This window comes from Pongo abelii, chromosome 6 (genome assembly GCF_028885655.2).
Source record: "Pongo abelii isolate AG06213 chromosome 6, NHGRI_mPonAbe1-v2.0_pri, whole genome shotgun sequence".
Taxonomy (NCBI): Eukaryota; Metazoa; Chordata; class Mammalia; order Primates; family Hominidae; genus Pongo; species Pongo abelii.
Genome location: NC_071991.2, coordinates 118,341,813 through 118,358,456, shown reverse-complemented (window position 1 = coordinate 118,358,456; position 16,644 = coordinate 118,341,813). Strand labels below are relative to the sequence as shown.

The window sequence follows — 16,644 nt, the reverse complement described above, 5'->3', positions numbered from 1 at the left end:
GGTTCGCATTACACAATACGGCTTTTGACCTCTTTTACAACATGAACCCTTCTACGATACGGGCACTGAAGCTAAAGTAAACTGTAGAAGAAGGACTGGTGTTATGTAGAAACATTTTTAGAGAAATGAAAAAGCAAAAAAGTCAGACAGAAATTATGATATATTTTGTAAAGTTTCACTGAGTGTGCCTGCCTCTGCCTCCTCTTCCACCTCCTCTACCACCTCTGCCTATGCCTCCCCGAGGCAGCAGAATCAAACCGTCCTCTTTTTCCATCTCTTCAATCTACTCAGCACGAAGATGATGAGGATGAAGATCTTCATGATGATCCACTTCCACTTAATAAACAGTGAATGTATTTTCTCTTCCTTATGGTTTTCTTAATAACATATTGTTTTCTCTAGCTTATTTTATTATAAAAATACAGTATATAATACATATAGCATACAAAGTATGTGTTAATTGACTGTTTATTTTATCAGTATGGCTTCAGTCATCAGCACGCCATTAGTAGTTAAGTTTTGGGGGAGTCAAAAGTTATGGGCAAGTCTTCAAGTGCATGAGGTGTCAGTGCTTCTAACACCTGGCACTGTTCAAGGGTCAACTGTGCAACAAAGCCACATTATGACACTGCTACAATGGAGGCTTTTCAAGGTATAATAAGAACACAGAGGAAACAGTGTAAATCTCAGCCAATTAGGTAGACTTCACTCTGAAGATACTCTTGAGTCAATGTCTAAAAAAGCAAGTTTAAATTTTTCGTATGAAATGTATACACAAAAACTTTTCTAGTAATTATCTTTGGTTGGGATACTCATTTTCATATATATATTTCATTTTAAAACCAATATGCTCAAATCGGAAGAAATGTGTCTGTGATCTGCCATGTGTCTTCTCTTAATCCTATGGTTGACTGACAGATTAATGCTCTATTTCCCACTGTCTAATTTGTCTATCTCAACTAATGACTGGAAAAAACTCTAAGGATACTTTCTTTTATAAACCACATCTCAACCATCAGCACATTCTGCTGGCTTTTCTTTTAAAATACATCCTGATCATGGAGGTACAGAGTTCCTCTACCCACACTGAATTGAACAAAGCATTAGGAACTAAAATTTAGTTCCATCAGCCTTGGAATGCATGGAAATTTATCCCAGATTCTTCTATACTATGAATGCTCAGAGTAGTTCTTAAAATTTTTTGGTATGAATTTTCCTAAGTATTTTAGAGGGTAATTGAGTGAGGCTAATTCCGTGGCCACTAGCCAGTTTTCTTGGTGGTGGTGGTGGTTGAGCTGACAATTGCAGAATTAGTGTGATTTATTTTTTCTATTTTAGTAAGTGAGGAAGGCATCCTAGGGGGAGAGAACAGCACACTGTGCAATTTACTCCCATGTTTTTTTGTATAGGAGAAGAGAAATCAGAATGTAGAATTAGTTGGTGGCTTAAGCGCTAGTGTGAAAGAATGTTCCAGGTGTTTCTATCTCAGCTGACAAATTAAATGGTCCAGGCTTGGTAGCAAAGAAATTATGATTTAAAAAATGACTGTTGGACTTGGGGAAAGTGACAGAATTAAGATTACCAAAAATGTCATCTGAGTTTCCATGATTGGTGGTGCAGAAGGAATGAGGAAGGCCAAAAGAATGTGATTATAAAGTGGTGAGTAAGTTTGAGCTTCCACAGAGTTGTGGGTGACAAAAGTTACTGAGCAGGGCTACAGAGGTGGGAGGCTGAAGCTGAAGAGAAATGAGATCATGGATAAACTCAAAGAGCTATGAGATTAGGCTGATGAAATTAAAGGCCCATCTTTACAGATGTTGAAACTGACAAGAACGATTGCAGATTTGAAGTGGAGAGGAAGAAATTAACTCAGGTGATAAGTTTCTTATCAAATATGTTGGATGAGCCAGGCATGGTGGCCCACTCCTATAGTCTCAGCCACTTGGGAGGTGGAGGCAGAAGGATCATTTGAACCCAGGAATTTAAGGCCAGCCTAGGCAATATAGTGAGACCTCATCTCAAAAGAAATAATAAAAAAAAAGAGTTGAATGGTTCAAAAGTTGGTAGATGATAGCAAGAAAAAGTAGGAAAGATATGTTGAAAAATCCCTGCTAATACCAGAGAGTAAAGTTTTAATTAAAAAACCCAGCTTCATTGTCATCCTTGGCTAGCAAAATTTCTGTTTTGTGAGGGAAAATGGCAGCTAAAGTTACCAAGGGCTAAGGGAATGTGCTGAGGGAAAGGAGTATAGGAAAGCATGTGAATGAGGAAGTGGGAGAAGAAGGACTAGACCACTGGATGGGATCTGAATCCTAATGGTTACTGAATTTTACAGGGATAAGAAACATGAGGAAATTTATCCAGAGGTTTCCAACCTTGCCGAGAGAGATGTCTCAGTGAGGCCACTTGCTCCTGTCTTGTACTTTCCTGTATCTTCAACTCTTCTTTTCTTGGAGACCAAATGGCTTTTGTTAAAGTCTCTACATTTGATGGCAGGCCAAATACTGAAAAGGTGCAGGTTGTCTGGCCTCTAAAGCTTCTGAATTTATTAGGAAATTTGTTATGTCACCTGCCAAGGCCCTGTGAGCATTTGGGTTTATGGTTCCTATTCTAGATAAAATCTGTCCCTGGATCATGTCAGAACATCAAAGAGTTGGTGACCTAGGCTGTACTGTTTCAGTCCCTAAACAGACTTATGTGAGCAGACCTAATAAACTTGCTTCAGTTATTTACGAAATGGTGGGAGGAAGATCAATCTGGCTAGAGTCTGGATAATGGAATGGACTGGATTATTTAGGAGCAAGAAAGGAAGTGAGAAGAATATGAGAGACTACTGATTTGGACTAGGCTGGTCATGGTAGAGATGGAGAAAAGTGGATGAATTCGGCAAGCTTTGGGGATGGTTGGCTTACTGATTAATTAAATAGGAATTTGAATGCACTTCCAGAAATTCTACCAATTAGAAATTCATTGGGTTTGCAAGCTTCTTTTATAAAAATGCACATACATCTAAGAAGCTTATAACTGGGGTGAGGGTATAATTTAGTCTGAATTAGTTCCATCAGCTTACTTTCTGCTATTACCTAGCTGAAGTCAGTCATACTAAAGAGATGAGAATTTTACTTGGGAGTGGAATGTTTTGCATAGGGAATATAATCACGTTTGGGACAGAGGTGAGATTCTTTGGAATGACAGAAGCATTAAGGAGGCCACAGAATCCACAGAGAGGGGGTATCAGGATTTGAGAACACAGAGAACAAGCAAACTTTAACCTTCTCTGAAAGTTTGCTTAGAATGTTAGACCTGGGATATTAACAGCAATCATCAGTGCCACCTAAAATAAATAACTATTATTGGTCAATGTTTAAAAATTATTTTAATTATATTAAATATAAATTATATATTAATCATATTATTTTGAAGATATATTTTATATTTGGTAGTAAATACTATCTATAATTTTTAAAGCTCTGTCTTGTTCTTGATACAACAAAAGGTGTTATCTTTTACCTATTATTTTCATTTTTCTTTATATACTCACATGTTACTTTTAAAATGAGGACACAAATCCTAAAATGTTCAAAATGCTATCTTTGAATACAAGTCCTGGTATATTTCAAGCTTCACATGAAGCTCAGTGCTCAGAGCTAAGATAAAACTACTGGAAAGAATGAGTTATGGCCAAAAATTGGGCAAACTTTTAACCAGGATTTTTTAGATGGTGATGCTGTACTAAAAAGAACAAAAACAACAACTCACAGCCCAAGCAAAACAGTTCTCTTATGTTTTGTTTTATACTTGTCTTTCAAATATGGTGAAAAATTCCTGTTTATCAAAATGAGCAAACTTAATAAAAAGCAACAAAAAAACATTAGCAACAAATTTGGGCCAACTAAAAACTATGACACTTTTTTTTTCAAAAGGCAAAGCATTAAATGGTAAGATAAAAATAAATCTTTGTGCTAGCCAGTAAAAATTCCGTGGATGTGTGCCCTTCAATGTGAGTCACAAGTCTAATGTCAGGTACACTCTGGCTATGGAATGGAACAGACTGTGTTAGCCTTACGTGCTATCTCCAATCACTTCTCTGCATCTAGCCAACACTCTGTCCTGCCTCACTTGCATGGGTTCCAGCCACATTTACCAGCATGATCATCTCTCCTTTCTTAGCATTCCTATCTCTGCCTACTACTGAAGATAAATTCTGTGACAAGCTTATATGGGGAAAAGGCACAGCAGAATTATGGGATTTCAGCATTATTGATCATTGCCAAACTTTGTATTTTTAGAGATAAGAAAACTGAAGTACAAGTAAGTTTTAAGTCTTGCTCAGAATTGTACAATGACTAAGCCTCAGAGCTAGGACTTGTTAGGTATTCCTCTCTGAAATTGTTGGAGACACTGCTCTATCTTTCATATTTCTGCACATTTTGCAAACAGAGGCACTGGCCACATTTGTTCTGAACTAGCTTTTCAAAGATATTTATACAGTGGAAATCCTTGAAAAATACAGATGGTGCCTCACTCCAGAGCAAAGGAACGTTTATTTTTTTGTCCAGTATAACAAATTTAATGTCTCCCTCTGGGGCAAAGGGTAGGCATACTCACTGCACATTATTAAAGATTCAAACTTCCTAAGTTCTGGGTTCCTCTCTTGAAATGCAAACCACTAATAACAGACAAACAGAGAGCCAAATCATGAGTGAACTCCCATTCACAATTGCTTCAAAGAGAATAAGATACCTAGGAATCCAACTTACAAGGGATGTGAACGACCTCTTCAAGGAAAACTACAAACCACTGCTCAATGAAATAAAAGAGGATACAAACAAATGGAAGAACATTCCATGCTCATGGGTAGGAAGAATCAATATCGTGAAAATGGCCATACTGCCCAAGGTAATTTATAGATTCAATGCCATCCCCATCAAGCTACCAATGACTTTCTTCACAGAATTGGAAAAAACTACTTTAAATTTCATATGGAACCAAAAAAGAGCCCTCATTGCCAAGTCAATCCTAAGCCAAAAGAACAAAGCTGGAGGCATCACACTACCTGACTTCAAACTATATTACAAGGCTACAGTAACCAAAACAGCATGGTACTGGTGCCAAAACAGAGATATAGACCAATGGAACAGAACAGTGCCCTCAGAAATAATGCCACATATCTACCAGTATCTGATCTTTGACAAACCTGACAAAAACAAGAAATGGGGAAAGGATTCCCTATTTAATAAATGGTGCTGGGAAAACTGGCTAGCCATATGGAGAAAGCTGAAACTGGATCCCTTCCTTACACCTTATACAAAAACTAATTCAAGGTGGATTAAAGACTTAAATGTTAGACCTAAAACCATAAAAACCCTAGAAGAAAACCTAGGCAATACCATTCAGGACATAGGCATGGGCAAGGACTTCATGTCTAAAACACCAAAAGCAATGGCAACAAAAGCCAAAATTGACAAATGGGATCTAATTAAACTAAAGAGCTTCTGCACAGCAAAAGAAACTACCATCAGAGTGAACAGGCAACCTACAGAATGGGAGAAAAGTTTTGCAATCTACTCATCTGACAAAGGGCTAATATCCAGAATCTACAAAGAACTCAAACAAATTTACAAGAAAAAAAACAAACAACCCCATCAAAAAGTGGGTGAAGGATATGAACAGACACTTCTCAAAAGAAGACATTTATGCAGCCAAAACACACATGAAAAAATGCTCATCATCACTGGCCATCAGAGAAATGCAAATCAAAACCACAATGAGACACCATCTCACACCAGTTAGAATGGTGATCATTAAAAAGTCAGGAAACAACAGGTGCTGGAGAGGATGTGGAGAAATAGGGCACTTTTACACTGTTGGTGGGACTGTAAACTAGTTCAACCATTGTGGAAGTCAGTGTGGCGATTCCTCAGGGATCTAGAACTAGAAATACCATTCGACCCAGCCATCCCATTACTGGGTATATACCCAAAGGATTATAAATCATGCTGCTATAAAGACACATGAACACGTATGTTTATTGCGGCACTATTCACAATAGCAAAGACTTGGAACCAACCCAAATGTCCAACAATGATAGACTGGATTAAGAAAATGTGGCACATATACACCATGGAATACTATGCAGCCATAAAAAATGATGAGTTCATGTCCTTTGTAGGGACATGAATGAAGCTGGAAACCATCATTCTCAGCAAACTGTCGCAAGGACAAAAAACCAAACACCTCATGTTCTCACTCACAGGTGGGAATTGAACAATGAGAACACATGGACACAGGAAGGGGAACATCACACACCAGGGCCTGTTGTGGGGTGGGCGGAGGGGGAAGGAATAGCATTAGGAGATATACCTAATGTTAAATGACGAGTTAATGGATGCAGCACACCACCATGGCACATGTATACATATGTAACAAACATGCACGTTGTGCACGTGTAACCTAAAACTTAAAGTATATAAAAAAAAAAAAAAAGAAATGCAAACCACTAAGTATAGTTGATTGGTTCTAGGACTGCACCCCACCCCCTACCGCCCCCCAGTCATGGATACTAAAATCCATGGGTGCTCAAGTTCCTGAAATAAAATGATGTCGTATTTGCATACAATCTATGCAATCCTCCTGTATATTTTAGGTCATCTTTCGATTATTTATACTACCTAACACAATGCCTGCATATCACTTCATTCCCATGGATTCAATGTAATACTCAGCATGCAGCAAATTCAAGTTTTGCTTTTTGGAACTTTGTGAGATTATTTTTCCTAATACTTCTATCCATGGTTGGTTGAATCCAGAGATGTGGAACCCACAGATAGAGAGGGCCAACAGGCTTCAGTGAACTGGTACATGTGCTGACAGTTGGCTTACCATTATTGCTATAAATAAAAAATCATTGGTCTCTGAACTAGGCATCTCATGTCTTCTACCAGTAACCATGAAACTGAGACAGGTTGACCTGTAAGCTTGTGAGAGGGGGTAAGATCTCAAACCCTTCACAGTTTTTGACCAAAAGATAAAATCTTAGTGATAATTTATCATGTAAAGGGAGTATTCTGAGGCCTTTTGCCTCTAGATTTTTGCCTGCTTGATTTTTCAAATCCAGGGTAATCCAGTTACCATTATTTGGACATTATGTGTTAGGAATAATGTATAATATGCTTTATTCTTCAAATTAAGTTTTATATACACACATATACAATCTGCCTGACTTTTAAAATTAAACCTATGAAATGGCTGTTCTTAACTCCACTTTGTGGATTAAAAAAACAGAAAACAAAAAACCCCTGAAGTCACACAGAGAATAGGTGGCAGAGCTAAAATCTCTGGCTTCAAAATTTGTGTTTTGTTAACCTCCAAATGAAACACAGCTTAAAATTACACAGGACGTTTTGGCTTTTGATATGTCTAGATTATATAGTATTATGTTTAGTTTTACTATTATACCTTTATAATCATACCCTATATTTAGGTACTGACATGTCACTACCTAATCTGTATTCAATATTAAATATTCAGTATTCACAACAAATAAAATTTTAATTTTGTGAATATTGAATTTATTATATATGATATATTTATACCAACAGTCTACAACAAAAGCTACTATTCATAAAACTTAGATCAGAAAATAATGCTGCAGACATTTCTTTAAAGCTACACGTGTAAGAAAATTATCTTCATCTAGAGAAAGATAACACGATGGTAGAAATAATTCCATTTAAAAAGCTGTGCATTCTGTGAAACTATCTTGTTATTCACAGAGATAAATACAAAATTAATGCACTAAACAGAGTGTAGAAAGAACTACAAATGCCTAGAACTTAGATGTTCTCCAGAATAAAAAAATGTTTGAAGCAAAAGAAGATAGAAAATACTTCTTAGTTTTACAGAAGCAAATGTAAAATATAAACTTATATAAGAATTGCTTGGGGAACTTTTTAAAAAACTGGTAATCTATTTCTGACCATAAACAGCCTTTCATTTCTATGATTTTATTCTGTTAAGTACAAAGCTGAAGAAACAATGTTCTGGATCAACCATTCTGAAATGTAAATAGCAACAAAGAAAAATACACTTTAAAATCTGTAGGTTCTGGTCAAAAGTAAAAATAATTTCTTCAGATTGCCTTTTCTAAAGAATTTCTGGATATGTTAATATTGTATTAATGAAAATAATTATTTTATTTGCTTCTCCCCAAAACATTACTTTTTTCATGATTGAAAAACTCTCCAGCTAGAGTTTACAAAAACAGAAAAACACTCAGCTTATGTAGTCAGTTATAATTGTCATATAAAACAGTAACTACAGAACCAAATTTACATAGCTATTTAGTTTAGATATGTGTCTTAAATTGAAAGTTGAATTGAGATTATTTTATTTTAATTCTCAGTAAATATCAGTCGATGACTGCAGTTTTTACAGTGGAACATGCCAGTGTGGTTTATGTTTGGAGTGGGAGCAGAAACCCCAATGGGAAAGCTGATGGATTAAGATAGATTATTTGTTTCCTGATTCAACTAGGAGACAAATTAACACAAAACAAAATTAAAGCTATGTAGATCTAAGTTTTAATTATGTAGTAAAGAACTTTCTGGGGACATAAACTATTAAACATTAAATGTGTTTTAAACAAGAAATTTGAGGAACGCTTTCACTGATGGCTTTTAAAGTAAGCTATCATTTTTTCTATGAGGTCTTATTTCATCTATGAGGGCTCATATACCTTCTGATGCTTTTTCCACTCTGGGTACCTATGAGGAAACTGAAGATGGTAATTTTTGTCCCAAATTCCTAACACAGTTAAAACACAGAATTTATTCATTCAGTGTCCTGTATTTAACACACAGACAAATTGAGAGGATTCCAGAAAGGAGAAACAATGTTTTTAGGATAGAATAATTTAATCATAAAGAAATATATACTTTGATAAAAACCCCCAAGTGTTACATAACTGAGAACTACTGTAATTACTACTTTAAAAATAAAGCAGCAATTGTTTTAAGAACAAATAGAAAGGAGAATAAGAAATATATTCATCTGGCAAATCAGAAGGCAAAACTAAAAGAACACCAGTGTTACGGTTGTTATTCCTCATTTTAGGTCTTTTCATTGGCAAAGCGTTGTGAACTGCGGAAGATCTGTGATTGCAGAATTGATAGACAAAGGAGCAACAGATGCTGACCTGAGACCATGTTAGCTGCTGTCTGCTAAGGAAGCCTGCATATCTCACGTGTTTAAGCCTAAGGAAGCAAACGAAAGATTACCTGGGAATCTTCTAACTATTTGACATAATCCTTCCTTTCTGCAAAGTGGCTGCTGTATTTCTGGTAATATGTTTGCCTAAAAGGAATGAAAAAGATTCTAGTGAGTGAGGCATTCATCAATGCTAAAGCAAAACCAAGCAAACACAAAAAACCCAGAGAGTATAGATGGGATGCACTGTCTAAACCACCCACACCCCTCCTTCAAATCTCTGCAAGTCAATATGCAAATCCAGAATAATGAAGTAGCTTATTTGATAACATAAAACTAAAACTTGCCCCTGGGAAGCTTTAAAAGTGGTCCTTGGGACCACTTTTTGAAAACCCTTTCATATTCTGAAGCCATGATATTTGCTAAATATAAAATACTTGAGACAAATATAGTAACATAAATAACTTGATATTTAGTGGCAATTCAGTGTTAAACCTGTTCCAAAATTTCATAAACATTCTTCACTTCATACTGAAGGGCATTATTATTTCTAAATATAAAACCCAGTCACCCACAAAACTTCACTTCAACCAAAACTTGTTTGTAGACAGCTTTGTAAATATTATCATAAATTCAAACATATGGAATTTGAAGAGATTGTGAGAAAAGATACAACTTTAATTCTTCCCTTCTCTTGTGAATTTACAAATTGATTAACTAACATCATCCACTTAATCCCCAAACTAATACCCAATATGAGAAAACCTTGTTAAAACCAAGAGAGGTCAGTATAAATTAGCTTGAAAATCAGATTCATTTTTGAGACATTATTGATTACTTTCAAATTAACACACTCTAACCTAATAAAGTATTGCAGTTTCTCCACTATGTCCTGCTGGCATGACTTGATAGAAATAACCCAGCTGCAGTTGGAGAAGAGAGGCAACTGGAAACAGGGGTGGTAGCTCGCTTCGGGCACTTAAGAGAATCATCATTTGCTCTTTTTTTTTTTTTTTCAGTTTCTTCATTTGCAAAATAAAGCATTTAGAGCTTTTAGTCTCTACGTTCCACTTCTGCTCTAAGATTTTTACCAAATCAATAAGATACAGTTCTAAAAACTGATTCATTTAAAGTGCTTGGGAACCGTGCATCGATGAAATCTTCCCCAATCCTTGCTACTTTATTAACCCTGTTCATGTGTTCAGCAAACTTTGTTTTCCCCAATAATTGCTGTAAGAAAGACAAAGTTCAGCCTAGATCCTGTATGAATGAAGCCAAGCTTCAGCAGAACCTATTATTGTGATTCTGCACCAGTGGCATTCCTAAACACTACATTGTAAAAGTCCACAAGGACACCAAAGTGTGTATTAGTCCTTTTTCATGCTGCTGCTGAAGACATATGCGAGACTGGGTAATTCATAAAGAATAAGAGGTTTAATGGACTCACAGTTCCACGTGGCTGGGGAGGCCTCATAATTATGGCAGAAAGTGAAAGGCACACCTTACATGGTGGCAGGCAGGAGAGATTGAGGGCCAAGTGAAAGGGAAAATCCCTTATACAACCATCAGATCTCATGAGACTTACTCACTACCACGAGAATAGGATGGGGGAAACCATGCCCATGATTCAATTATCTCCCACTGTGTTCCTCCCACAACACGTGGGAATTATGGGAGCTATAATTCCAGATGAGATTTGGGTGGGGACACAGCCAGAACATATCAAAGTGGACGTCACTGACATTCATTTGCACTAAGAATTGAGAAAAGGCTGTAAGTGCAGTACGCTTTCGATCTTAAGGTTGTCTCGATTTCTCAAACCCAAAAGTGAGAAATCTCAGAAACTAAATGTAGAAAAAGAAGGGCTTTCATAAACTCTGAATTCTTCAATGCAGAATTTAACAAGGGCTGGAGGGAACAAACAGCATTGCAAAAGTATAGATAACCCATAATAGACTAATAAAAAGGACTAATACACACTTTGGTGTCTGTATAGACTTTTACAATGTAGTGTTGTAATAGAGTTTTTTTTAAGTTCACAAAGTATCTTTCTAAATTAGTCTGTGAAAAGCTTCAAAAATCAATGAAATTGAGCCATTTTCCCTAAATAGGGCAAAATCATTCCATTGCTGGTGAATTAATAGAATCCTTAACAATATAATTCAGAAAGAGAATCAGCACTGGGTAAGTAGCATTAAAGGTTATGGACTGACTCAGATCCATTGCTAACCTTCTCTTAACCAACAAAGTACTTCAAAATAATAGAGCCAAGCCAAGGGAAACAATTGTTCTATCCTTCTGCCTTCTATTTTCCTGTCCCCCAAACAATGACTTCTCCCTGTGTTCCTTCCTCCAAAGTTCATCTTTAGAATTAATAGTGTGGCTGACGACATGACTGTAGCAACATGTGACACCAGAAACATCACCTCTATTCTACTCTGGAACTGAGCACCAAACTAAGCAGTTAAACTGAGTAAAATAACAGCACAAAGAAGTAAAAACATTCAAGGGTCATGTGTCATACAGCTGTAGTAACTCAACTAAATTACACAGATTATAACTTTTTAATTGTTAAACCTAGTAATACTCTTCTATATCCTACTGCTTTGTATTTTTACTTTTACATGTATCATAAAATGTATAAGATTTGTATCATTATTAAGTGGAACATCATCAAAAGAGTTTTAATTTGGATTAACTGATTTTTATATGGTGAGCTTCTCCAGCTTAACATTGCAATTATTTTTTAATGGACTTTATTTCTTACAGCTGTTTTGGGTTCACAGCAAAATTAAGCAGAAGACACAGAGATTTCCCATATACTCCCTGCCCCGACACACACACAGCCTCCTCCATTATTAACATCCCCCACCAGAGTGGGCCATGTGTTACACTTGATGAACCTACACATCATTATCATCCAAATTATCATTTTTTATCATTTTTAATATATACAGATCTTGTGTTAGGTTTGAATGCCTTATATACAATATGCATCTATGTGTATGTGTGTATATTTATACACAGACTTACTTTTATTTAGCACAAATCCTTTCATATCTTTAAAAGAATTACAATGCACTGATAAAATGATAATAATATTTAAACCCTAGGATATTTCCATGAGATCAAGTTTTGAAAAAGGGAATATGCATTAGAAGAGATTTCTATCCCAATATACCTTTCACAATCCTAATGTGTCTGGAATTGGTGGGTTCTTGGTCTCACTGACTTCAAGAACGAAGCCGCGGACCCTCGCGGTGAGTGTTACAGTTCTTAAAGGCAGCGTGTCCGGAATTTGCTCCTTCTGATGTTCAGATGTGTTCGGAGTTTCTTCCTTCTGGTGGGTTCGTGGTCTCGCTGGCTCAGGAGTGAAGCTGCAGACCTTCGCGGTGAGAGTTACAGCTCTTAAGGTGGCGGGTCTGGAGTTGTTCGTTCCTCTCGGTGGGCTCGTGATCTCGCTGGCTTCAGGAGTGAAGCTGCAGACCTTCGCAGTGAGTGTTACAGCTCATGAAGGCAATATGGACCCAGAGTGAACAGCAGCAAGAGTTATTGCAAAGAGTGAAACAACAAAGCTTCCACAGCGTGGAAGGGGACCGGAGTGGGTTGCCGCTGCTGGCTCCGGCAGCCTGCTTTTATATCTGGCCCCACCCACATCCTGCTGATTGGTAGAGTCGAGTGGTCTGTTTAGACATGGCGCTGATTGGTGCGTTTACAATCCCTGGGCTAAACACAAAGGTTCTCCACCTCCCCACCAGATTAGCTAGATACAGAGTGTAGACACAAAGGTTCTCCAAGGCCCCTCCAGAGAAGCTAGATACAGAGTGTCGATTGGTGCATTCACAAACCCTGAGCTAGACACAGGGTGCTAATTGGTGTGTTTACAAATCTTGAGCTAGATACAGAGTGCCGATTGGTGTATTTAAAATCCCTGAGCTAGACATAAAGATTCTCCACGTCCCCACCAGACTCAGGAGCCCAGCTGGCTTCACCCAGTGGATCCGGCACCGGGGCTGCAGGTGGAGCCGCCTGCCAGTCCCGCGCCTTGCGCCCACACTCCTCAGCCCTTGGGTGGTCGATGGGACTGGGCGCCGTGGAGCAGGGGGCGGCACTCATCGGGGAGGCTCGGGCCGCACAGGAGCCCACGGAGAGGGTGGGAGGCTCAGGCATGGTGGGCTGCAGGTCCCGAGCCCTGCCCCGCGGGAAGGCAGCTAAGGCCCGGGGAGAAATCGAGCACAGCGCCGCTGGGCTGGCACTGCTGGGGGACCCAGTACACCCTCCGCAGCCGCTGGCCCGGGTGCTAAGCCCCTCATTGCCCGGGGCCAGCAGGGCCGGCCGTCTGCTCGGAGTGCAGGGCCCGCCAAGCCCACGCCCACCCGGAACTCCAGCTGGCCCGCAAGCGCCGCGCGCAGCCCGGGTTCCCGCTCGCGCCTCTCCCTCCACACCTCCCTGCAAGCTGAGGGAGCTGGCTCCGGTCTTGGCCAGCCCAGAAAGGGGCTTCCACAGTGCAGCGGTGGGCTGATGGGCTCCTCAAGTGCCACCAAAGTGGGAGCCCAGGCAGAGGAGGCGCCCAGAGCGAGAGAGGGCTGTGAGGACTGCCAGCACGCTGTCACCTCTCACTAATGTGTGATAATCTGCATCTAAATTGTTTCTATTACATATTGTCAGAAGCAAAAGTAAAATATTCTTTTGAGACAGTCTATTAATAAGAGCAAAAATATATTAATTATAACCATTTATGGAGTGCTTATAAATAAAAAAACTAAAACTACAATAATATTATTAATTTATTAGGGAGAGTGGACACCTGAATTTGAACTAGTTATAAAATGTAAGAAAACACTGGAGGGGGAAGGAATTGATTTTTTTTTATTGTTCCTGAACATTAAGAGTGACACACACATCATGTTGCATTTTAGAGAAATGCTCTTTTTCTCATATCTGTACGAATGTTCATGCTTTTACTTGAACAAAAATTAGAACTTCTCCCAAAGCTGTTCATTATCATCCACAATGAAAAGAATTAATGACAAGGAATTAGGAGAACCAGCTAATCAAAAGAAAAATGTGTTGTCTCCCCATGTCTCAAGTGCAATTATCATTCCATCAAATTCACCTGAAAATTCCCTGGGATGCTTTAAAATAAGAGCCATTTGGTAGTTCTCAGTACTCCTATGTCCTAAGAACAGCATCCTAGCTTTAGGGACTGCTAATCCTACAACAATTTAGAGCTAGAAATCAATCTCTCTGCCTTTGAAACACTAGCACCTGTCTACTTGCGGTGAGATACAGCCCCAATTACTAAACTTAGTGTTACCCCAAATAATGGATCTCACTTCACTTTTATCATCACACAGACTAATAGTTTTAAATTCATGTTACTATTCTGCTGACTGGGGAGACTCCTGGCAGTTTATTTTCAATAACAGATCTTATGACCATTTTCATTAAGCTCTAAAATTACAAAGCTCTAATGTGATTAGTAATCTTAATTTGAGCCAGTGTCCTCTCTTTGTTCATTATAAGGTTATTGACAATTCTACAACATCAACAAATTTGAACCAACTTCTGTTTTGAATATCTATGTTGTTTACATAATAAAGTCATGGTCCATAAAGCTTCAAATTATTCCTGTTATAGAGTGACAGTTATCTACATGTATCATTTAGAATCTGTGTTTCCTTAAGAATACTCATTAGGTTAGGCTGCAAGTGCTTTGCCTAAATATTTACATCAAAAGGTGCTATTGATATGATGAAGAAAACATAAAGTTGAAATGAGACTGCCTGAGTTTGCATCTTGGTCGTTTTATTAGCTAGGAGGTATTAGACAAGTTTTATAACCTCTCTGTGCCTCAGTCTCCTCATCTGTAAAGAATGGACATAAATAAACATGTAAGTACTTGGGATGGTGCCTGGCAAGCAGTAAGGAGATGTAAGTGTGAGCTATTATTATTTGTCATTTATACCTTTAAAATGTCTTCAGGACCTGGCCACAGCTCACCACCCCATTGCTATTCTGCTAGCCCACGTCCCTCTCGTCTCACACCTACATTATTACAATAATTAGTCTCCCTGTTTTGGTCTTTGCTTGCTGGATAGCTTACTTCAACAAAACAATCAAGGCAATCCTGTAAAAATGCCAATGGACTCATGTTATCTGTCATCTGCGCGCTCAGAATCATCCAATTACTCTCCACTTACCAACAGTAAAAGCCCGCAGTCCTTACGATGGTTTCAATGGCCCCATCGCTGAGCTTCCCCAGCTCCAGGTACCACTCTGCCCTCACCTCCTACTACATTCGCTCTACTTCAGTCACATGGAACTCCTTACGTTCCTCAAAGAACCAAGACTTTCTCCCTTTACTGTAGGCCTATTGTTCCTCTCCTCTGAGTCTCGGTGGATTTACCCCAGACACTGGCATGGGGAACACCCTGTCTTCCAGGCCTTACTCAAATGTCACTTTCTTGGTGATCTTAAACTCAATCCCCCAATATTTTGTCTCCTTGCTTTATTTTTCTCCTTAGTGCTCTTTACCATCTATCATATTATTACTTAGCGATTATTTTCCCCCGTCTACCCATAAATGTCTAAGCTTCCCAATAATATATATTTTTGTCTGTATTGTTAATTGCTATCTTCCCAGCACCTAAAGTAGAGCTAAATAAATACGTTTAATAAATAATTGTAGAAACAGTGAAGGGCTAGATGAATAAATGTATGAATAAATGAATGAATGAGTGAGTCAATAAAACCAAGAATAAAGTTACTGAGACATTCTGCAAGTCAAGCCTCTCAGGCCTTTTGTGGCCTTCATCTTGATAAATGGTATTTGTCTAAATTTAGTATAAAGCCATTATCCTAAGTGAATTAAGTCAGAAACAGAAAATCAAATACCGCATGTTCTCACTTATAAGTAGGAGCTAAACACTGGGTACTCATGGACATAAAGATCACAATGAGTGAAATTGGGGGCTTGCAGAGGAGAAGTGGGGGGCAAGGGTTGAAAAGCTAACTATTGGGTACTATGCTCAGTACCTGAGTGACAGGATAAATCATACCCCAAACCTCAGCATCACACAATATACCCATGTAACAAAACTACACATATACTCCTGAATCTAAAATAAAAGTTGAAATTATTATAAAAAAATAGAGGCTGGGCGCAGTGGTTCACACCTGTAATCCCAGCACTTTGGAAGGCCGAGGCGGGCGGATCACGAGGTCAGAAGTTTGAGAACAGCCTGACCAACATGATGAAACCTCGCCTCTACTAAAAATACAAACAAATTAGCTGAGTCTGGTGGCGTGCGCCTGTAATCCCAGATTCTCAGGAGGCTGAGGCAGGAGAATTGCTTGAACCTGGGAGGTGCAGGTTCAGTGAGCCGAGATTGCGCCATCGCACTCCAGACTAGGCAACAGAGCGAGACTCTGTCT

At 38.5% G+C, this 16,644-nt stretch overlaps 1 protein-coding gene across 4 annotated transcripts in view; it reads right to left on the bottom strand.

Moving 5' to 3' along the window:
* CPED1 (cadherin like and PC-esterase domain containing 1) overlaps window positions 1-16,644 on the bottom strand; it is a 317,128-nt gene that overhangs the window by 230,917 nt on the left and 69,567 nt on the right. For all 4 annotated transcript variants that reach the window (XM_009243173.4, XM_054559715.2, XM_009243172.4 and 1 more), the window contains one exon: window positions 9,279-9,354. In XM_009243173.4, coding sequence (XP_009241448.3) covers window positions 9,279-9,354 — 76 coding nt within the window. The remainder of the gene's footprint in view (window positions 1-9,278; window positions 9,355-16,644) is intronic.